Source organism: Temnothorax longispinosus, chromosome 10, assembly GCF_030848805.1.
Source record: "Temnothorax longispinosus isolate EJ_2023e chromosome 10, Tlon_JGU_v1, whole genome shotgun sequence".
NCBI lineage: Eukaryota > Metazoa > Arthropoda > Insecta > Hymenoptera > Formicidae > Temnothorax > Temnothorax longispinosus.
Window position 1 is genome coordinate 14,023,009 of NC_092367.1, and position 25,562 is coordinate 14,048,570.

Below are 25,562 nucleotides of genomic sequence, written 5' to 3' on the forward strand. Positions count from 1 at the left end.
CATTATATTACATTATTTTTTCCTGCGTAATTATAAGATATTTTTTATCTCTTATTTTTAAGCGTTACAGATGTACAAATAATAACGTTTCGCAAAGTACATTTTAAATATTCTTTAGAATAATTTTTCAGAATTTTTACATAATTTTTAAAGAAAGAATTATTTTTTATAAACATTTGTGTGTGTGTGTGTGTGTGTGTGTGTGTGTGTGTGTGTGTGTGTGTGTGTGTGTGTGTGTGTGTGAAGAGGGAGATATCAATTTAAAAACTTTTAAGTGCGATATGAGTTCGAATTTGCATTCTTAATCATTCTACCCCATTGATAGCGACACATAAAAGAGGATTTCGTAAATTATGATCATACATTTATATAAAAATAGCCTGTCCATTCCATTCGATACTTATATGTACAAATTACAAATGTTGATATTTCTTCTAAGTGCGTTCGGACGAAGTAATGTTCCATTGTAGTACAACAGGCGGATTACGATAGATCATTCTCGCGACATATAAACGTGCGTAACAATTATTCATCCAGGCTCTTTGGTGATAAATAATGCGCCGTCGCAACGTGACGATTTCATATGTGTGCCATATCAACGGTTTTTTTTATTGTGACATCCACATTTTCTAGAGAGGAAAAAGTTTTCCCCGAAAAAAAAGATATAATCCTCCAGATCTGTTGTTAGAATTTTGATGGCAAAACCCCTCTGGTAAGAGAAGAAACTTTTGCGTATCCCCACAGTATTAATATGAATTTGCTAACTGAGAACAAGTACAGTAAAAAAGTTTAAATTAGTGAAAATCAATTTAATTCCACTAAATTACCGTAAATATGGAAAAGAAAAATATATAGGAAAACAAATTGCGTAAAGAAAAAACGTGTCTTATTTCTCATGCACATCGTATCCCATTTATTTTACTTTAACATAAAAAAAAATTACAGTTTATTCTTAAAATTACTTAAAATAAAAATATTCAAAGTTTCTTTTTTTCTTTACTTCTCCGTTATTATTATTTTCAGTCCTCATAAACATATTTTGAAAATAATGATAGGAAAAATATTTGCAGATACTGAATAGAGAGAAAGTACACAAAGCACACGAATATCGAGTGCCTGAATATGAAACTTATAATGTATATTCTCGGCGCGATAAACTGTAAATAACTGTAAAATAAGATGTTAATAGAAAATCTACACCGAACAATTTACAAGTATTATCGTAATTCTTGAGGAACTTCAATGTTATCGCATTATAAATACTTTCAAACTTTTAACACACATGCAGTACACTCTCGAACTCACATTGTTGCGCTTTAGGAATGCTTTTTGAAAGTTGTCGAAAGTTCCAGCCGTAAATCATAAACTCATGGGACCACGGAACAGTCATCGCTTCTAAGCAAGAAATTTAACTCACAACCGCAACCACGTTGCTGTATTTAAAAACTAAGGTCCACGTATATTAAACCAGATGTCATTACACTGTTAAATATTAAAGGATAAAATTTAAACCAATATCTTGAATTATAATAACATTGTGTTATTTTTAATTATCACGTGTGTGTCAAAATTTATTATTTTAACACAAAACAGTATTATTTTACCTCCATTGATCTAGTCAAATTAATATTGTTTTAGTCAAATTAACGACATATTGAGTAAGAGCAGTGACGATGACCTACAGAAATTAAAAATGACTCAAATTAAGTACAATTTAACACTACGAATCTAACAGCGTACTTTACTAGATAATTATACAATACGAGAAAATTATTCTATCTGTCTAAAACACTTGAGCAAAAATTCTATTAATTAATTAATCACAGCCAGATAAACAAAACTGGCATGAAAGTGCAATAAAACCCTCCTGCTTGCTTCTTCCGAAACGAGGTATACCGAAGAATACGTCAGCTTTAGTGCATATATCGGTAAAAGCATTTTCGTTTACTCTCAGCACGCAAGCAATGTTTCACATTTAGTTTTCCCCCGTGTCGCTCCTATACCACCTCCTTATTATTCTTTCGATCTCTTTCACACTAAAACCTTCGGCGTTAGTTCTGCATTCATCAATATTTCCCGCTTTTATTCCCGCCCGACACCCACACGTCTTCCGCCCCGTGTCTGGGTCGCAATTAGCGAGCGGTATATGACGCGCAATAGCAGCGACAGTTTTTCGCATGGCGTCAAGATCGTACTGGGTATATACATACTGTACTAGTTCATATTCCAATCATGAAATAACGAGAAGGCAAGAGTCTATTTTCAACTTTCTTATAAATAATTTGGAACCCTTTAATTATTCCTTCCTTTTAATTATTTCAGACAGACGTCAATTAATCAACCGCGTTTAACTCAATTTTCTTCTCTGTTAAACACAGTTAATTAAACGGCAGAAGTGCAGCTGTCGTAATCCATGAAAACGCCGGAATAATAAAAGTTCCTTTATTTATTTCTTCATTTGTAAAAAAAATATTTTTAAGTGCAATTAATTAATTAATTAATCCAATTTGATGCAACTCTTCCATTTGTTATAAAATTTGGATTTTATATTTATTTGCAAATTTGTATTTTTGAAAGTTCTTTTCTGATATATTAGTTCGCGTTAATTTCCTTTTTACAAAAATTGAAATTTATTATGGAAAATTAAAAAGCACTGATAAATTATGCCTCACAAAGGGAGATTATCTGTTAATTAACTCATACATGCTTATACATGAACTGAACGTTATTACATAAACGTAAATTTAATTTAAATTTAAATATTCAAAAATTGCGAAAGAGGCATTATGACAGCATGAAAATTTTCATTAAGGATAGATCACCTTTAAAAATTTAGCAGAGGGCATGCAAGCGCTGAGAGTCGTGTGCGAGAGAATTTTAATATTAATTAGAATATAAAACTGTTAAACAAGAGCGTGATAATTAATAAACCATGCAGACTTAATTGTATTCAGTTAGCCGATCAAATTGGATTGAACAAGATCACATTTTCTCGTTACCGCGGCTCTCGTTACTGCGCCGCCGGATAAATCCACATTAGTGATCTGGGTTAATGAGAAAGTAACGCCCGTATTTAAGTGGGCTCGCAAATGTATTTCTTCATGTGTTAATCAAAAGAGAATTAGGAAAAGAGATAAAATCATATATTCCCAGATATAGATGTGGCAAAGTATTTTCCGTTATAGAAGTAAAGAAAGACACAATTACGGATACCTATATAATCATCGTAGTCTATAAACAGCAATAACAGACGGTTTCGTTCAAACTTTTTTGCGATATCTCGTACGTTGTAAAAGAAAGTAGGTATAATCTAAGAAAATTGAGGGAAAACTGCCAGGGAGGTAGAAACTGCAAAATACATCGCTATGTTTTTATGATAGCGACGTATCCCGGGGGAAATTTCTGCAATAAAGTCGTGGTTATGAAAAAACTGTGTTTTGTTACGTTTTAATGATTATACAAAGCATTAAGCGTAATAGATTGTTAAGTTTCATTCCGCAGCATTTTAACGGTGCGAAAATTTTAGAATGAGATTCGCCCCAAGTCTAAATTAAACTTCCATGGAAACAGGAAAGATTCCATTGCCGGAGATATAATGTCGTTTACAGTGAGAAAACAAGTTTCAGAAAATCTACGAGAAAAGTCCTGAGACGGACGGGAAAAAGGATGAGAACGCGGATTTAAAAAGTGAGACGGATTCTGCGAGCGAGAGCTCGATGATATTCACCCGATTGAATCTATTCACGGTTCACACATTATCGCTTTTATTCCCTATAGGTAATCCGTCTTGTAAAAAAAAGTAATCTATCTTCCAGAAAATATAATATACTGCCAACGCTTGTTTATATGTATGTATATATATATATATATATACATATAGATATATATAATTTTTTTACGCATTTTTCTTGCGGAAAATATTAAATTTCAGAAGAAGCCGAACTTTATTCCCTTAAACGACGGTAAACCGCGTCGCCGACGCAGCCAGCTTTTATGTAAAATGCACATTCTGTACATTCTTTCGCAAACGCAAATTATAAATGAGTGAAGAGTCTACCGTGGTCGGTTGCGCTTATTAATAGCAATTTCACTGGAGTATAATGTAATAAATATAACAGTAGATTAGGTCCAAGTTCTGCGGAATTTAATACTTCCGACACGCGCGCATACTTGGCTGACAATATTTTTCTGCTGGATTATATCCGGAACCCGGCAGTGCAAAAAATATTGCAAGTGGCCCCCGGAAGCAAGACGAGGAGGATACGTGTGGAAAGTAACGTCGCTTTATAAACTTGGAAAAAATTACCACGTGTGTCAGTCTACACGTTTTTCTAGGAGAGTGCATGACGTATACCGTATGCTGCACACGTAACAAGTCCCTTTTCGTCGGATCTGGATAAAGTATCAGAGTATACTGCAGCAACTGAAAGCTTCAAACTGCGCGTATCAACCAGATTACGTTAAGTAGACAGTAGAGTCACACAGTTTAATTACGTACAGCCTTTATTTGTTTCTGCAAACACGCTATATTCCCATCGAAATCAAATTTTATTTAACACAAAATATAACGATAATATAAAAATATTATGCTGTTCACAAGTTTATCTCAATATATTCTTGCAAAAAATTTTGCTAATATATAAAGTTTCAACTGATGAATATGTTAAAATTTCAGGTGCTTTATCGACAAAATGCCCGCCATGAATCAAACAACGGTAGCAGTTACATAACAGACATATGGCATATATACACGGTCCTGGTAAAAGTCATAAATTTTCCGAACAGTTTTACAACAATTCGAGCACGCTCAAGCCAACGCTCTCAAGTTTGTCGCGGCGAATTTCACGGTTTGCTGCATTGGCGTTTTTTGTGCGTGACAGCATATAACACAATTCTCTTTTTGTTGCATTTAAAATGTAACTCCGCAGATGAAACGGGTCATTAATTTTACGCACAAAAAGTACTTGCAATTTCAGTAAAAACAAGCCGTAACAATCTGTTTCCTACATGATAGCGTACGCGTTGATGTAATAATTACGGCTCGTTAACGTTTGGAACTAGTTGTCTCGCAAAGTTTGACGCGAGTTGTTCTCGCAGAAGGAAAGCTTTTCCGCGGAAACGTCCGCAGCAAGGAATGCCGAGGCACCGAGAGCCTCGTCGTCCAACTACAAATATTAATGTAAGAAAGCGCTTGGAATTGTTCCATTAAAATACTTCTTCCAAGAGCGGTCAAGTAAATTTGTCTGATGCGTGAAATCTAATAAATTGTATTAACAGAATTAATCCAAAAATGGAAATAGCAGAAAAACATATTCACAGATAACAACCAAATCTTACACGGAGAAAATTTTATAGTAAATATTACTATGGTGTCGCACTAGCTGCGGACCATCGAGGAATTTCAAGTTAAAATACTATAATTATTGTTTTAAAAACAATTAAATAACGTAATTTTTACCATAAACATAGTAATTTAACTTAAAATTCCTCGATGGTCCGCAGCTAGTGCGACACCATAGTAATATTTACTATAAAATTTTCTCCGTGTATTATCCGAGAATTGGAATAGCGCCGATCGATTAGTCACAGCTACTCAATTATCCATCGTTTATTTTAAATATTTATAAATATAGCAACTCCACGAAACAAAGGTGCGGTTGCGACGGAAATTATTTCTGGAAATCGCGTCCATGTAATCATTTATTGTTCTAAAATCTAAACATACATTAGTACAATAAGTATAATAAGTTTTATGTAATATGCAATTAAGTTGAGCATTTTATTCTCGATTATCACAGAACTCGCGCACAATATCATAGTGCTATTATATGTTATAAATAAAATTTGCTAAACTTAGGTAACAAAAATATCGTCTAAGAAACCACTTCATAGGAATATATTCTTTTGCAATTTAATACATTTTACTAATTAGATAATAGAAATTACCTAATTAGTAAAATGTATTAAATTATTAAAAGATAATAAAAATATACTTTAAGTAATCACCTTAGGGAAAGAAAATACCAGAATATTTCTCGTGCTGGCGCGGAATGCCACCTAATCTTATGATACGCAGCAAAAATAAAAACTTCTAAGTTGAACAATAAAAATCTCATATTATCCCGGATATCATCAGACAAGAAGTTTACTCATAACGCGGAATAGCGCCGGATGTAATGTAGCGATTCAATCTTGAATAAATTCAGCAAAGACGCAATGTGCGGAGGGTGCTCGTATAAACTTAGACCAAGAAGCACGTTCGGAATATAAATTCAAGAATGTGCGATGCACGCGGCAAATTTCTCTTCCTTCCTGCGTAACTTCTCGTCAAAAAGATAGGAACGTACGAGGAGCATGACAAAAAATAAAGATTACGCTGTCCGACTGACGAAAAATAAGTCATCGCAACTTTTTATAACGCACCATGTGCATCCTCTCTCACCATTTATCTTTACGATAAAACCATAAATCGCGTAAATTCTTTGTCGTCCAATTACGTCATTTCCATTTTTTTTACGACTGTGACCATAAATCCATTTTTAGGGCTACACACAACTGAGTTTTATAGTTTATAAACTTAAGCATAAACGTTTGTACAATTACTCAAATTTTTCTTCCGAAACAAGGTGTGGCGTATTAGGAAAACCTTAATGGCTTTAATAGCCATTAGGGATCTAATGGTCGAGAGAACATTTTACGAACATCTAATGGATGCATGACTTGAGTTGAGCGCCGAACTGATCTCAAGTCTAATAGTTGTAGACGTGCAACATGGCATTATGTTTAATAGTAAAATTATTTATAAGATTAATAATACCCACATGTTAAAGGATAAAATATCTGTGTGTTGATTTTCCCTTCGTAAAGAAGATAAAGCACACATAAATTTTGAATTATAACCGATATATAATAAAAACAGATTCTTAAATTAATTTTAAATAGACTCTCTTTAATGGCATTTTAATTTGAAGCTTGATTACAAAGATATTTAATATTAAAAAGGGCTTGAAAGGCTGTGATAAATAATAAACTCTATCGACATTTTCGCTAAGGAAAATATATGAGCCAAAGAATTCACAGCTTAAACAAAATACGCTTGATCAAACATATCCTGTATATGTCCTGCAAAGTTATAATTTTGTAAAAACGCAATGTATACGTATACGCAATTCTCAGAACTTAGAAACTCCACAATGAAGTTAAAGTTAACGTAGTTATTTAATAAAACTTTAGAATTACAAATTTATGGGCCAGTTGCTTGTATAGATGTGAACAACTGCGATCTCCAAGTTAGTTCGACGAAATGCTCCGGATACTTATTCATGTGATCAATTGCTCGACTCTGCATGACGCTCCTTGTTGGAAAGTTTAACAATAACGCCGCCAATTTCACGCGATGCTTAATGCTTCGCTATTCTGTTATCTGGTTATCTCGATTGGAATCACATCTGTTATTGACTGTATCCTACAAATCCTACAAGACGTAGGAATCTGTCCGCGTTTCAAAAAGTAGTAGAAATTATAAAATTTAAATCCAATTTAATACCAACGTCATCAACAAGTATCGTTTTATGACAATCAATTTTTTTATGCGCAAAAATAATGCCGTTAACCTTCAAACTTGAATTAGACCATGTTCACAATTAACCCGTCTATCATCGGAAAATTGAATATGCTTTGGAAGAGCATGCATCAAACGACACGCCACTTCGTGATAAATTTAGTTTGTGCATACTCTTTGAACGTCATTTTCGGCGTGGCACGGCCTTTCTAGGCAAATGTCACGCTGCATTATCACTCACACGTAGTTTATATACACATGCACATCGAAGTAACACTATAGCACATCGACAGATTACGAAACGCGAACGTGAAAAATTATGACAAGCTATATGATCTTCCAATCAAGCGAAGGAATTATTGTTAAATCCATCGGATCAATATATAAATTTTATCTCGTACGTTCGTAACAAAAATGTAATCAAGCAAGAATATTGACGGAAATAAATAATTTCACGATAATCTTATATAATCAAAGCCTTTCTTATTCGAGTAAAGATAAAAAAGGTGCATTTACTTCCAGTTTTTAAATACGTCTTTCATAATCTGAATTTTATAACTTATTTAATATTTAAGTATTTATACATTTATATAAATAATTCTTTCCTCTTTTCCTCTTGGCACATTATTCTCTCATTCATTCAGATTTATTTGCTATTTATTTATTGTTTAGTATTTAGTATATCTTATTTCGTCACTGTGACATCTAAATGTTTTGTTTTCTTTCTCGTAAAACACAAAAAAATACACCGAGAATGATAAACCATTAGTTTTTCTATTTGTCGAAAGACATCGTAATACTTGTATTTTTCCTGGGCTAAATGAATAAATATGTGAGTTTCAATGCGGCCCAAAACAACAGTAGTAGATCACGGAGAAACAGATTGATATTATACCAGCGGTAATTTTTTATTCCGAGAGATAGGAATAATCCACGGCTGACGCTTTCATATTTTTTCCGATAAAAAAATTGCAATATAATTATATTGCTCTTGGGATATATGCAATATGTATTTGCATTTTTTTCCCAGGTAATACCTATTTGCAGCGCAGCTGAAATCTCATCGAAATTAACATCAAGTGAGATTTGTTGCAAATTTTCATAAAAAATCGTGCTGCATATCACGATCAAAACTTGACAGACAAATGCATTAAAATTTAAAGATGTTTATTTGCTTTGAAAGATAAAGGAGGAAAGGAGCGAATATATATATATTTATCGAAGGACGAAGCTATTCTCGCTGATGTATATATCTCTGAGAAATAAGCTGTATCTTTTGCATCAACGAAACTCTGGTTCAATTTTCGTAGAAAAATACCTTTCCCTACTAAACCTCCGAGAAACTGAAAATAAATTGCTTATCGACGTATCTTTCAGTCTCGAAATTAAAAACTAACATGTACAAAGCACATTACTTTTAACAGACATAATCAAATCTTGTTAACTCTTTACTATGCTGTATCAAAGGAACTATATTGAAATTTACAAAATATCATTTACTGTTCCAAGTATTACTCAAACCTTATACGTACAAACTATTACTTAAACCTTATACGTTTTTTATATATATTTATAGAACATTTATTTATCTGTACATTTTAAAACTATATTTTGTACATATTTGTTTATTGTTAATTCACTTTTACATATTTTTTCTAGTAATTGTTTTCCTTTTTTGGGAAAATTACCTTTGCAAGCAACATTTTATCGCTTCATTCCTGGATATTGCGAAAGAGGCAAAGAAAACAGAGGGTATTATTTCTTGGGAATTGTATGGGGACGTATTTATTAGGTCTCCAATCGACACTTCATGTAACGATCACGTTTCTCCCTGTCGTTTTGTCACAGCAATTTCGAAACGAGATTGTACTCACGTAATGTTCCGAAACCTTCAAAAGGCACGGCGTGAATGTGCGAGCAACATATTGCATTGTTTCAGTAGACAGGAAATTAATAGACTGATGGTACTACTAGGAATTAATGAGTCTCTCACGAGAAGCAATTACGATTGATAACTACCTCGACAAGAGTGTATCCCTAACTCACTAACAAAGTCATGGCTTTATCATGACGCCGCGTGACGTTGGAAGCGAACCAATTATGAAACTGTTGCTAAAGTCAGGTAAACAATTGAACAATTTTGCATTTCTGATCTACATTTACTCATTTAGCAGATAGATCTTATATGTTGCGACCTAGAAAATGTTTAGGCTAAGCCTTGACCGCAACCGCGACCTCTCAACTTCGAACTTAGAAGTGGCGAATTAGCGGTTTCTAAGTTCTAATTTCAATGATGATGTAGTTAAAGGTCAGAGATGAGGTTTCGCGTTCGTGACCCAAAGGAAGATAACAAGAGCGTGAAGCGGAAGTGACGGAAGGTGAGAGAGTAGGCTGGATAAATCGTGCGGTTTATCTAATGATATGATCAAGGTTGCCCTAATTAATGGAATGCATGATAAATGACGCGGTTTAAGTGACCTGCTTTAGAATGAAATAAAATCTGACCCCCGACATAATGAGGATTATATTAGTCGCCCAAAAACAGGGCCGCATTTCTCTTCTTGCTCCTTTCCAACTTTTTATCTGCCGCTATGAAATAGCGACTGCGCACTGTTCAGCGAATAATCCCAGAGATTAAACGTCGCAATCAAATTTTAAGCCAACGTGATCTCAAATGTAATTGATATCTCTACTCTATATATTGATCCGAGTAAAAGCGAGAAGAAATTATATCGAAAAAATTTCATGCTTATTTGAACAGAAGTCCAAATCTACAATTATCGAGATAAAATTTCTCAATTCCTCGGCCCGATGAACATAGATATATAGGTAGTTATAATTGCGATTCTAATCCCACACTCATATATCGCCATGTACAATGGCATATATATCTTTCATGCACGTAAACCAGAGGCGCGGGAGATGCCTGTGCAGCTCGCATTCGCACATGCATGTGCATAAACGCGAGTGTACCTCACTCAACCGGGATCTCGCCGGCGCGGTGCGACGTCGTATGCAAACCCGGAGCAAACATCTCGCCTGTTTCGAGATCGGTATACGACGAACCCATATACATAAGCGACGTAAATACCTTGGCATTCCGCGATGTTGAGGCAATATGGAGTACCAACTTCCTACGGCCATACATGCCGCTCGTATTCCGATAGCGTGCCAAAATGTGGGAAATGCAGATAGAGCTGTTAGCCCGCCCCCCCCCTGCACTTACCTTTGCGCGCGGCGCGGCCTTTGGGCGGTTCATAGACTCCGAATGCGGAAGATGAAAACTTGTTGATAGGACGGAGAACGATCTTTTCACGTTCTCGCGGAAACAGGAACAAACGAGATCAAGAAGAGTTTTCCAGCATAACTGGATAAAATCTCTCCTTACGTTTCATCTTTTTTTTACAATTGCATGCAGGAGAATGCTGTTTCTGCATTCGTAAGATTCTCCCGCAAGATTTTGCTCCTCGCCCGAAGATTCGAGAGCTGACTATTCCCTTCACGTGAATATATGTTCCGCGAAATGAGATTTTTCACACCGGACTAACAGACTTAGATAACAGGTGCACGTCGTAACTATCATTTTCTGGCGGCCAGAAAATCTCGTAGGCTCTCGCCGACGTGCACCAAGAGGCGAAGGCTACTTCTCTCCGGCAGAAGACTAGAAATTGATAGAACAATTTAGCTCGACGCGCAGAGTGCTATCGACGTCTAAAATAGCGCCAATATCTCACTGTAAAATTCATTGTTTTATTAAAAATACGAAGTTTTCACATAACACGGAGTCAGCATACTGAGAAATCGACTTTTATTCTTCTTTAGGACAGTTCAAAACTTTATATACTGAATTTGCGTTGTAAAATCAAACATATATGCATACAAAGTTCTATATTTTGTCGGTAAATATTTCTTAGATATTTGAAAGATTTATTTACGCAGCGTTTTCCACGTCATTTTCCAAGAACACTCTTCCCCCGAATATTTCAGAGAAATTCTGTCTTCATACACAGAAATAAAGAATATTCTTGATTTGAAAATATCTTTGGTTTCAACGTGGAAACTTTGAAATAAGATTATATTGCGTTAAACGAAGAAAACTTGCTTTTTAATAAAGTATTTTATATTCAACCACAAGAAAAAAAAGTTGAAATTCTTATAAGAAGATTATATAGATTGTTGCGTGTATGAGAGTATATATAAGTTTTAATTTAACACTTTTGCTTCCTCATAGAGGAAGCTTTGTTTTCGTGAAAAAAATTTTTTTTTCAAGTATTTTCGACAAAGTGTTTAGAATGATCTAAATCATTGAAAAATCACTTTTGTACAAAATGTCCGTGTGTATGTGTGTATGTGTGTGTGTATGTATGTACGCTTTTGTTGTCCGTATATGTTCCAACTTCCGTAATTTTTTAGATATCGGGATGTTTTTTTTTTAATCGATAGAGTATTATTCAAGGAAGGTTGGTATTGAATTTGGCGATGATCGGTAAAAGGGTTCTTTTAAAAAAAAAATTTGATTTTTTTTAGAAATGTCCGTGGTTGCTCCAACTTCCGCAAATTTGAAGATATCGATCTATTTCTAATTCTAATTTTATTATATTTCAGTCTTTTCTACCCCTATTTCATATATAATTTTTTAAGATTTGGTTAATTAGATCCAGCTTTATACGCGATCAAAGGTCCATAATTTCGCTCGCATATACAGTTAAGTTTAATCAACCGAATTTAAAAGAATTATATATGAAATAGAGGTAGAAAAGACCAAAGTAAAAATTGTTTTTTGAGTTTTCGATGCCAAAGTGTTGCTTATGTTCGAAAACGTCGAAAAATCGTAGAGTATCGTTAAAGGTAGGTTGGTGTTGAATTATCTTTTTTTTTTGTTTGTGGTATAACTTCCGTAATTTTTGAGATATTGGGATGTTTTTTTTTTAATTGATAGAGTATCATTCAAGGAAGGTTGGTATTGAATTTGGCAATGATCGGTAAAGAGATTCTTTTTTAAAAAAATTTCGAATTTTTTTAAAAATGTCCGTGATTGCTTCGGACTTCCGCAAATTTGCAATGGAAATGTCGATCTATTTCTAATTTTATTATATTTTTCAGTCTTTTCTACCCATATTTTATATATAATTTTTTAAGCTGGTTACCCGGGCTTCGCCCGGGAGTTGTTTTTCTTAAAACGACTTCATTTGTATTTCAATATCCTTATTGTGGACAAACATAAGGAGTGTGTCGGGTGGTTGATTTAAAGATGGTAGTTTAACTTTTCCGCATGAATATAACACATTCTAGGTGCTTAAGTTTTAAACTTTTTTGCTGAACAATGATCACATATTGGATCCATTTGCCCAATTCCCATACAGTTTGTAATAGTATAACAGATATTAGTCGCAATAAAGCTTATCACGATAAAAAGTGTGCGAGTAGAAACTTGCACATTGCTTCCTCATAGTTTTTAAGTGTGCAAGTAGAAACCTGCACATTGCTTCCTCATAGTTTTTAAGTGTGCAAGTAGAAACCTTCGCTCACAAAGCTTCCTCTATGAGGAAGCTAAAACAAATAAATACTAATAATTATACATCGAATTAAATCAAGGCTTCCTCATAGAGGAGCTTTGTGAGCGAAGGTTTCTACTTGCACACTTAAAAACTATAAGGAAGCAATGTGCAGGTTTCTACTTGCACTTAAAAACTATGAGGAAGCAATGTGCAAGTTTCTACTTTTTTCTGTGTAAACAATGCTACTGCCATTCCTTATCATTTCTTATAATTGAGAGTCCGCTAATCTTACTTCTTTGTTCGAAGACAATATTTTTCTTTCTTCTCTGATTCAGTTCATCTCGCAATATCACGTAGGTTAAGTAAACGATTAGGCTCTCCCCTGAGCGTAAAAGAAATCTTTGCGTGCCTTCGTGGTTGTTTCTTCAAGATACGATAACAGTCCCTTTCTCCTCCGCGAGCATTGTATTCAGCTCGTGAGGTTTTTTTTGTTATCTAAGCAAAGCATATATACACCCAAACGATTTATAGTAGCAATACTCGATAAACCGCTACAGCAAGGATAAGGGTGGCCTGACAAAAGCCAGATAAAATAGATCGGAAAAAAATATCTCCCGAACTCCCCGATATCTCTGCAACAGATATCGGGGAGATTAATGAAAATCCTATCTGCTGTGGATCGCGACTTGAAGATGGCGAAAAGATACTCGACAACAAGCCGACTCCAAGTTTACGGTCAAACTATTTCACATAAAATATATATAGGCATGTTCCTAAATAAACGCTATATATTTGACTAGAATGTTAATTTAAGAGCGAAACACGTGTCAATTTAATTGATAAAGTTTAACAATTACGGCAATTCGATTAGAGGAATCTTCGTACCGCCGCAGGAGATTAATTGCATTTCGTAATTCGTGCTACGCCCTAACCCTAACCACGCCAGCTGGGCAAGCCAGAGCAAGCCTTTACGCGCGCACATTATCCCGCATTATCTGTCCCTGACGTTTGCCGATATCGCAAATTCTCGATAATCTACCGTCCGCTATTATTGCACCTAGATTTCGATCACGGACAATATCCCTGTAGTGTTTTTTTTTTTTTTCACAGAGACAGTACAATTAGCATTTGTGCAATTGTGCCTTAGAGTGGCTTTAGAGTCTTAGACTAAAAAAAAGACAAAAGGAAGCGACGATCTTAAAAAGAATTCGGAATGTGTCTGCAAAGAATTCTAGAGAAATTAAAAGTTTGTCGAAAGGAATCTTGAAAATCGACACCGACTATTCGAAGATATTTTTCCCTTTTAGAAGAAAACTGTCGCAAATATTTATTTGAAATTTATGTAATTCACCAAAATCAACATTCGGTAAAAACAGGAAATTAGGAACGGAGTCTGGCAGGTTTACCGTACTTTAAGTAGCTCTTTTACATAATGTCATTTAAGGCGTTTTTAGCATCACCGAGAAAAAGATACTGAGATAACTCTCTGGCGGCTATGAATTATACACTGCATATGGGAAAACCTTTCTCACATTTTCTTCGTCCCTCGAGGTAGACACATTAAATATTAATGAGAAAAGTGATAACGCAGCTAAAATATCAGTGTAGCCGAATATGATACGCGGTGTAGCATTTTATTTTATTTTATATGATGTAATATATATTTATATATGTATATCTCTCTCTGTGTCAAATATTATAATCTTTATTATATAAAATATAATAATAAATTTATATAGTAAAAATATACTTTGCTGTTATATTCTACATAAAATGCATTATAATAAATCATATCCGTGAAACAGATATTCCTTCGAGCACAACGCGTAAAAATATTCGACGTCACGACATTGTTCACCGCCTCGCAAAATAATTTGAATCCCAAGGGTAACCGAGTAAATCCGACAATCGAACGAAGCGAAGAAATTCGATTCTTGCGAAGTGTCTCCGTGCGCTGCGGGCAACGGCAGCAATTCCATGTCTCTGACGAGGCGCGAACGTCGCGCCAACTGATTCCCGGCGCGTGCAAATCGCACGTTGTAACCGGAGCTACGGGCTACCGGCGGCTATCGATTCCAAACTCACCAACGAGCGACGAGCGCACCTCGCATTCCAACGCGAGAAACATAAAAATCGCTCGTCATTCGGTATTTCCCGATATAACGAATCGTCGAAGCACTCGTCAGAGAGGACAGCGACATATATATTAATGAATTGTTGCATGACAAGACCTTCCTGATTGTATTTCGCTATAACTCTATTACCTGCACGCATCAGTGACGCTCGAATGTAAGAACAAAAAAAAACATGCTCCACAATAGAATCTCTCTTCAATTAAAATTACATTTTATTCTCTGTTTCGTCTTCCCTGATGTTTCGCTCAATTCGCGACTATGCTCGACTTGGCAAAGGCGCGTTACATACCGAATAGGGATCAGAATGTATATCGAGGTCTGAAAAGTCAGTTCAAAGGTGCATTTCCATTCAGTTGCAGAACAAAGGGAAAATGTCGGCCGAGGTGAGAGCTGGTCGACCTACCATGCCCACGATTCCGCACTCCAAAAGGCCTACAATCTTGGTATATCCGACGGGTAAGGACACAAGTACCATGTTTTTAATTCTCTAATTCTCAGCCTGAATTACGCCGAAACTAAGTTCCACACTTTGTTACAAGAAAATACACCGGCACGGCGCGGGCGGCTCGTATCACGTATTATCTTGAGTGGCGCCAGTTTCATTTTGAAGACACGGTATATTAACTGCGCGAAGGGGTTGACGTTTAATTAGACGCTTGTACGAAGTATTAGATCGCGCCCACGGCGATGTTAAATTGCAAACGAGTAGCTGGAGCGGAGGGATTTAAAGAGGCGGAGAGAGACGGCGGATTGATCATGTAATTAGTCTCAGCCGTTCGCCCGTTATACGGCTTGCTACGAATTAGGAGAAACACGAATCCACTAACAAGTGTTAGCGGTGTGATAATACAATAACGCAGCACTGTTATCCGATCGTTTGCCGATCAAAGGCTTTGCCTGCTATTAATTACTGATGTTTGCCTCCATTGTGCGATGACTGCAGATCATATACCGACATCTCTGAAGTAAAGGGATTCTACTCTCAAAGTAATTTGGAAATGATTTTTTTTGCGCAATTAATGCAACTTAAGAGATTAGCAATTAATAGACCATTGATATTTAATGAACTTAGGGAGCATCTATTCAAGGGGTAAAGTACTTAATTCGGCGAAACGACGTAGCTATTTGCGTCACGGTTTTCTGTTGGATTAATTAGTTGACGTTAAAACTTTGTACGTCTATGAACTTTGCGCAATCTGCAATCGGTGCTTCATTCAAATCCTCACAATAGCTCTAATTTGCAGCTACAGGACAACTGCCTTCGAAAAACAGCTCGCGCACGTCGATCTAAAAACAAATCCTTAGCTTCATGAAACACGAACGACAATATGCGAAACGCGACGAGTACACAATACAAGAAACACGTCGAGCATTACAATAAGCGAAATATGGAATATCCAATTTTGTTCACAGAATATGATATTTATAATTTTTAGAGAAAATTGTACATTAAAAGCAATATTCCTTAGTAATCTCTTAAATAAACCGTACAATTAATAAATTAATAATAAATAACATATTGCACATGCAGCAATTAATAAATTAAAATTTGTCTTTCGATTATTTACAATAAGAGCAATTTAATGAAGTCGAAAGTTGTATCTGGTCTAAAAGTTGTGTTGTATCTCGTTTTCTAGAAGTTGCGCTATCTTGATTAAAAGTTCCTCAAAAGAACCTGGCTTTTCTTTGCGTCGTGTAGGTAGAACAGCATACTGTAAAAGCTAAATTCAAGCTCTACGTATTACATACTAAGATAACGCTTAATCCGAAAGAGAACTGGGACGCTTTTATATTGAGAAATGTCGACATTACTACATTATGCCTCATGCAAAAGTTTTAATCGAACAGTCCTGTCGTAGTTGAGAGAAAGTCAGGATTTAAGTTCTTTTAAATACGGACTGAAAGTCCAATCAGTGCCCATCTTAAGCCCCCGTCTTATAATACCCATTAATTCGATTCAAGTAACCAACTTCGCTCTTATTACACGCTTGAAAATTTCATGAACTGACAAACTTTCGAGAAGTGCATGCCCTTTTTGTCCAGAGATATAAAATCCGCTTCGTGACCCGGAATAATCACTGTCTAAGTGGCATATGCGCTTCATTAAAGATTCATGCACATAGATAACAAAAATAAAAATAAAACTACGTAGCTTTTTGTGTACAAAGTCATATTTAAGTGCCTAGTAAATCTAAATTGACATATCAACAAATTAAATGAATTCAAACAATTTGATACGAGATCATACAAACAATTGTGATGTCATAAAAAAAATAATCCTACAAAAACGGGACATTCCGAAAAAAATCGCACCGTTAGTGTTCTAAACTTTTATGCTGAATAATAAAAACACCTCATCAAAAAACATTGTTTAAGTTATTAAAAGCTTCAACAATTACATCGCTGAAAAAGATAACACTTTACATTTGTGCCGCGGGAGAGTTATATACGCGTGATGGCAATAAAACAAAATTATTACTAATTCACCAAAGCCCTAGCTAACGTGACCAATTTGCATCTTTTAGTTACGCCAGAGAGCATAATCATCCCCATCGTGTCCTGTATTCTGGGGTTTCCATTGCTGGCGTTGATGGTAATTTGCTGCCTACGGAGGAGAGCAAAACTCGCCAGGGAACGAGCCCGGCGAAGAAACTGTGATTTGGATCATGGCGCATTGAGCCTCGTCCGTTTCAGCCCGGTTCATCGCCTAGGTGAGCACCCACCGAGTTTAAAAGTGAAACTGGGACAGGCGCACACGCGGAACATATTTCGCTGTGTGAATAGGAACACTGAATAGAAACCAAATCGCTCGTGCAAAATTAAATATGCGATGCTAATCAACCGGATAGAACATGCGGTTGCGGGAAAATAATTAGACGTACCACGATATATGTCGCGAGGGTTTTCACTCTGTTGAAATTAATTTCATGAAATACCGTATCTGATATAAATTGCTTTAAAAATAAAATTAAAATATAAAATGATATATATTACAGTTGTCTTGATAAAATAAGTAACAGTACAACTTGTCAATATTTATAACGGCGTGACATTTATTTGAAGATGTCGTAAATTTAAATCACATATTTATATAGAGAAAATAAAACACAACACCGTTTGCTCTAATTTTTTTTTGTTTTAATAGCGACTGCGCTTTCTACCCCTCTCTCTCTCTCTCTCTCTTTTTCTCTCTACATTTTTTTCCACGACTTCCTGACGGAATACATGCATAACACGCAGGTACTCTCTTGTGACGGCATACAAATGCACTCGTATAGAGGTAATACCGGTCATACGCGACCATTGGAATAAACATAAAGAGAACGGAAGAAGCTCTTCGCCAGATTCAATTCCGGTCTGAACATTCGAATTCCCATGCACTAACAGTCGATATTTTTAGCTTGAAACTATGGCAGGCGCGCGTTTGTATAGCCTATTCGAAAGCGAATACTCGAAAAATTTCCAGTTGAACCCTCGCTCTTTTTAGCGCAAGATAATTCGGATATACAATAAATTGCTCCGCAAAAAAGAACGCGTAAAAGATGCATGAAATATTATTTCTGGATTGAAATCAGGTCGAATTATTTACCGATATCGAAACGCTATGACATTCGCATGCAAAATAATCGTAAAAAAAAGTCACGGAGGTCATGGAAACCACTTGGATGAATTTTTTACGACAAGAAGAAATTAATTTCTTATCAGGGGAAACCGCAGCACGCGATATCGCAACGCGGAAATGGATCTATCGTACACGTAGTATCAAAAATTGGATCTTACATCGTTCATTGATAATCCATTTCCGCGGAGTGCAACGCGGTGCATAAAATATGGCGCTCTCTCTCTGGAGCGCCGTTTCTCCCGTATATACCGCGCGACACCCTATCCGGACGCGATTTTATGTGTGCATGTGAATTTCCGCGCGGTCGGAATATGCATCGCGGATGACCACGTTATTATCTCTACCTCTCCGTTCAATATTTTTAAATTTGCCTTACATCAAAAAATTTTTATTAATCTGGTGTCCGATATTTTTTGCGGTGAGAATACGACGGAGCAGCAGCAAATACATATATACGGCGATAAACGTCATTTTCGCGTAAGACTATTTACATCGTTGATATACCTCAACATGGTCCATTTACATATTGTTTGCGGAAGTATTGTATCGGTAAACAATCACGTAGATCGATAAACTAATTTATTCGCGATATCGTCACATTAAATCGCCTGCATAATACTACAACGTATAAAATTAATCATACGTCAATATATCACGCACGTGTGTTGTATAAATTATTTTATTTAATTCAGAATTGTGATAGACAATCTGGTAGAGAAGGACAGTAAATCCTTTTCACTTATTAATAGAAATATTATTTTAATTAATAAGTGATACATCCAGCAAATGAACGTAATTAACAAAACTATCTGAACTTGTAATATAATAACGTATAATAATATTTTACACAAATAATGCGTCATTAAATATCCCCAAAATTTGCCTAAGTACATTTAATAGAAGCATAATATGATTCGGAATTATTTATAGAATATATATATCTTTATAATTTTTATTACATAAACTGTTGCATATTTATTTTTATTATTAACTTGATATACCTGCATTTTCAGAATTTCTCAGCGTAATTTAAAGCTCGACATATAGTAATATGTTCCTGCTACTATTAGAAAGAATCTTTTATAATACAATGTCAAAAACATAGAATATTATTAAAAATAACGTAAAACTTTTAATTAAATTCTTAACAAATTCTTTCTCAATATACATGCTGATTTAATGCGATCTCTCTGTGCGTATCGACTACCACAAAATAAATGGCAAAATTTTAAAGCCGACGCAATATTGTACTTGATGAGTGCGGAAGCGTGGATTTATTTCTTCACTTCACGTAGTATTAGTACGGTCTCTCTCTCTCTCTCTCTCTCTCTCTCTCTCTCTCTTTCTCTCTCAATAGTTAACAAAAAAGTTTTTTATGTTGCTCGTCCCCGTGGACGAGCCACGTAAGGCATTGTGTCCGTTGCGATCACCAAACCCTTAATTTACGACAATCCAGTCAACACCAGATAGTAGACGGTCGTTTTAGATCACTATTTAGTGCACACAGTAGTCGAGGCATGAAATTTACCGTCCGCAATATTCGTCTTCCAAACAAGAGATTGCCCGCCGAAAAACAGAAGATAAATGCCCCATGAATATCACATGAGTAGTGTACAAATTTAACTCTATCAAGCTTTTTTCGGTAGCTATTAATTTTCAGAGATATGAAAAAGAAGATACATATGACACGCATCATCATATGCATAAGAAATATTATCTGTATATTTTTTGAGAAATTTAAAGCTAATTCTTTTTCGGTAAAAGGTTAAATAGCATTTGTTTTTACATTATTTTATAATTTTTTACATTGACTATCTTAATGATTGAATCTCGAATTATTTAAAGTAAAGTTAAATATAAATTAAAAGTTGAATGAAAAATAAGATTTTATTATCTGTTCGAGTTCTTGGTCTCTTATTTTCATAAAGAGCAAAGAGAAAAATGATTGCTTTTTATAATCGCTTATAATTTTAAAACTCTCCATGTTTTATTTTTGCATTTTTATCAAAAGAAGATTGACTATAAATTCCACAAAAAATTCAAAGGTCAATTGAAAGTTTGCCGAAAATATCATCGAAGCCAGAATATACGCTTTCGTGAGATCGTGATATTATTAATTGTTTTGTTCTCTCTTATTTCAGTATCTCTTTGCAATTAAAATTTATTTCTACGGGCGAGAATGCAATTTATGCGTGCGCCGCAACATGCGAAAAATGAACAAAAAGTTTTAAACAGCAGAGAGAAATTAAATCCATTTATTATTATTATATCAGGAAACTCCCTAATTCCGGTTAAAGAGGATTAAATTTTACACACAGCGTAAACCGTAAATCAGTTATCTAAACTTACCCGTTGAAAGTAACTTTTGTTTCATGTGAAGGAATGCATGTATATTTAGAATAAAATTTTACCGTACAAAATTAATCCGCACTGAAAGGTTTATTTGTGTTGGCAAGCGCAGCATCAAGAGAGGATTTAGGTAAAATATCATGTAGTTAATAGCATCGCTCGATTTCTAGAAATTTGACCGATATTTTACGACAATTAGCAATTTCTTTAGCATTTGAAAAAAGAACAGATTTTTTTAAATATAAAATGTGCCAGCGCTTGTGGCTTGTCGTATCATACTATAGGATTTAATCGAAATCAAATTAAAACATAATTAGGTTTGTACAAGAATGAGATATAATATTATTTAGAACGCGATTATATTTTTATTGAAAACATTTAAATATAGATAGTGTGTATTGAGACACTTCACTGATTTTTACTTTTATTTTGTGAAAATATAGGCTCAACGCAACTTTTTTTTGTTCTTAGATTTAAAAAATGAGATAAAAGCTATGTTAAATTTGCATGGTTCGTTTAAATTAGCTTAGAGCCAGTGTAGGAATCTTAGAGATTCTCGTAGTTGATTTAAGTAGAAATTTCCGATGTCGAGAGCTTTGTCAATCGACCGGTGAATATTCTTGAAATTCTCGATGATTGCGATCAGAGCAAACAAAGCGAATAAAAAAAAAGGAACATATTTTAATTTGTGACACTTTAAACGCATTCGCGTCTTTAATCGTCATAAATAATTGATTCTGAAGTCGTTGAAACTTGCAAGCGACAGCGCGAATGTGTAGTTAATAATATTTTTTTATTTATTTATTATGCGACTTATTACGTGTCGTCGACATTCCCGCAGCTGGCGTCGATCGACCGGCACGTACGGTGTCCTTAAGGAGCGATAGAGGATCCCGAGCCTTCTCATCCCTGGAGCTGGACACCGTCGTCGAGGAGCGTTCAGATCCAGAGCAGAGCACGGCCCTCGAATTAAGTAGTCCTGACTAGCATCCGGACTTGGCACCGTCGAGGTAATAACGATGAGATACGTTAACATTACCCGCCTCACTCACTTTCTTATAAAGATAGGGGGGAAATTATATTATACATATAGTCGCCGATTACACAATACGAATCTAATTTCCAATCAATATTTCTTTCACAATGCAACTTTAAAATTAATGAAAAAGAAATGTCTCATCGATGTGAACAATTATAGAGAAAATAATTACATCAAGCTCGAACAGCTGTGTTGTATTGCATCAATAACTGTATACAAGCTGCTTTCAATTTACGGATTACGCGGCTAATACGTCGTTAAATCGGACTGTCCGTTAATTAGCGGCAACCACAACGCGCGTTCGATATTTTCTGATCGCGTACAATCGGATAAAAGACTACGAAGACATACAAAATGGCTATTTATTTTTCATCTATATTCTATGATGTAATAAGTCTCAAATTAATTTTAAATAATTTGCAGAAACGTTTTCTCATAATACACTGTTTTCTTTAAAGTTAATTAAAAAAATAACAAACCGTTATTTTTGTACGTGAAAGTTGTATTAAAACCAATCGCATCACTTGAAAAATGATTCGAACAAAGCTATGTGCATTAACAAGTGTACACTAACTCAATCTGGATCGCGGTAAAATAAACGGCTTCATTAAAATGACAAACATCAGACTACTCGTTAATTAGCGATACCAACAATTTGATTGATTTTGATATTTTTCGCGAAGAACGCGCACGATTAATTAAAAGACTGCGAAAACGTATGGAGTGACTACGGCCTATTTCTCACATGCCTCATGCAATAAAAGTTTTTAATTAACTTCAAGTCGATATTTCTTTCGCGGAGAAGAGAAGAGAGAAAGAAAAGAATAAAATAACTAATCACTCAAATTTTTATACTAAATTATAGCGGATTTTTTTCGCATAAAAGGGAAAAAAAGAAAATATACGATTTTAAAATCAATAAAGAAGAAAAAGTAACCAACTACATAAATTTTTGTACTAAAAGCATTCATACTAAACGAGAGATAGTTCGAACGGAGGAGCTATGTGCATTAACAAATGTATGTATATATATTCGGTTCGCAAATCAAATAATTAATATTACGTTAAAGAGAGCAACAGAAAAGCACTAATTACATAAATAATTGTACTGAAATTAATCGTGTTAGTCGAGAAATAATTCGAACACAGCGGAACTATGTAGGTTAATAACAGTATATAAGCTTCATCCGATTTGCAAATTAAATGAGTGCTATTACGATAAAGCAACTGAAAAATAGCTAATTGACTACATAAATACTTGTATTAAAATTAATCGCGTCAATCAAAAAGTAATTCGAAATGAATCAACGTACGTTAATAATAGTATACATACTCCATCCAATTTACAGAATAAATTATTAATATTACATTAAAAACAACAAAAAAAGAGCTAATTTCTTTAATAAATTTTTGTACTAAAAGCACTCATACCAAACGAGAGATAATTCGAACAGAGCTATGTGCATTAACAAATATATACAAGCTCCATTTGATTCGCAAATTAAACGATTAATTACTAACTAATTAAACAATTAAAAACTAACTAATTAGGTAAAAAAAATAGCAAATTACGTAAACACTTATACTTTATACTAAAATTAAACAATATCAATCAAAAAATAATGCAAACGGTAGAGTTGTGTGCATTAATAACAGTAGATGCACTCTACTCGATTTATAGATTAAATTAATACTACATTAAAGCAATGAAAAAAAAGATAGCTAACTAAATCTTTGTATTAAAAGTAGTCATGTCAAACAAGAGATGAGCTGAGCAGTGGAACTATATATGTATAGGTATGCGATAACAAATGTGTGCTAGCTCCAATCAATTCGCATATCAAATAACGAATACTAATGTTAAACCGACAAAAACCTAATTGCTAATTACTAATTAATGGTAAAACGACGCCGGCACGCTCGAAGTTTTCCATAAAAAAACGCGCAGAAATGGATGAAAAAACCGATAATGTATGGAGTTTCTGCTTATTTCATATCCTACGTAATAAAAATCTCTAATTAACTTTGAATTGATATTTATTTTATAAAAGTAAATAGTTCTAAAATTTTATTAGTAATTATTTGAATCTCAGCACTAAAATCGCGAAATTGAAAGATAATTCGAAAGGTAAAGCTCTATACATTAATAATTATATACGACCTCCACCCGATTCACGGATTAAACGACTGATATCTCATTAATACTATACGACAAAAACGATACTGTCCGCTAATTAACGGAAACGCGATACAATCGTAATTGATATATTCTGCAACGAACACACGTGAGTGAGTAAAAGATTACAAAAAACCACGAATCATTGAATAAAACTATGTTTTTCTCTCCTGCTATCAATTTTTCTGTAGCTCTTTTTTTCTTGCGTTTTTTTACACACTGAATTCATTCGAATTACGTATATGAATAATCCTACGTGCGAGAGACGGTGCTAGTCGGACAGCAGTTACACCTGAAATCACAATTAAAACATTTATAATTAAAATCCATTTATAAATAAAAGTTATAATTAAAACGTATTATTAGGCATCAGATTAGAATTTTCTTCTTTTTCTCCTTTTTTACCGACGCCAAGAATTTTTCGTACAAGACAATTTCTCACTTTTCACCTCTCAATCCTCTCATATTAACGCGCAATGAAAATTTCTGATTAATTTCTACATTTCTAGTCATTTCTTTTGCAAGAGCGCAATTTTAAAATTAATAAAAGAATATCTCACGTACGGCCTTCATGCCGAAGTCAATCGAAAAGCGATTCGAACAATGGTGCCTATATGTTCACTAATAACTGGTATGAATTCCAAAAAAACTCACAGATAATTCATTAAACCGAGGAAAATCGAGTTGCCTGCTAGTGACTCCATTGACACGATTCAAGACGCGATATTTCTCGAAAGAAATAAAGAACCACGAAGACTCGCGAGCGTCACACAAAACCACATTTTCCTTTTTTTTCTTTGTTTCTAGCACCCTAAAATCCAAATTACACTGTTAAATTTGTAGTATTGAATTATACTCAATTTAAGTAATTTGAGTAACCATTCTTAGATATAAATTGTCACTGCTTTTACTCAATATGTCGTGAATTTAATTAGAACAATGTTAATAAATTAACTAAACTAATAAAGTTAACAATACTGTTTTGTTAAAATAATAAATTTTGACACACATGGTGATTAAAAATAACAAAATGTTATTTAATTCTAGGTATTGCTTTAAATTTTATCAAATTAAATTTAATATTTAACAATAATGGGAAATTTTCTTCGCCAGTGAATATAAAATAATATCACCAAACTTCCTTGACCATAACTGGAAAATTTATTAATAATAAAACACAAC

General features: G+C 34.4%; 1 protein-coding gene across 5 annotated transcripts in view; it reads left to right on the forward strand.

Moving 5' to 3' along the window:
- The window catches only part of LOC139820076 (uncharacterized), a 42,812-nt gene that overhangs the window by 13,233 nt on the left and 4,017 nt on the right, over positions 1-25,562 (forward strand). For 4 of the 5 annotated variants that reach the window (XM_071790018.1, XM_071790017.1, XM_071790014.1 and 1 more), the window contains exons 2-5: positions 15,548-15,650; positions 17,720-17,905; positions 21,278-21,295; positions 22,007-22,175. In XM_071790018.1, coding sequence (XP_071646119.1) covers positions 15,566-15,650; positions 17,720-17,905; positions 21,278-21,295; positions 22,007-22,152 — 435 coding nt within the window. In that variant the 5' untranslated portion in view covers positions 15,548-15,565 and the 3' untranslated portion in view covers positions 22,153-22,175. The remainder of the gene's footprint in view (positions 1-15,547; positions 15,651-17,719; positions 17,906-21,277; positions 21,296-22,006; positions 22,176-25,562) is intronic. The other variant, XM_071790016.1, reaches the window with a different exon arrangement.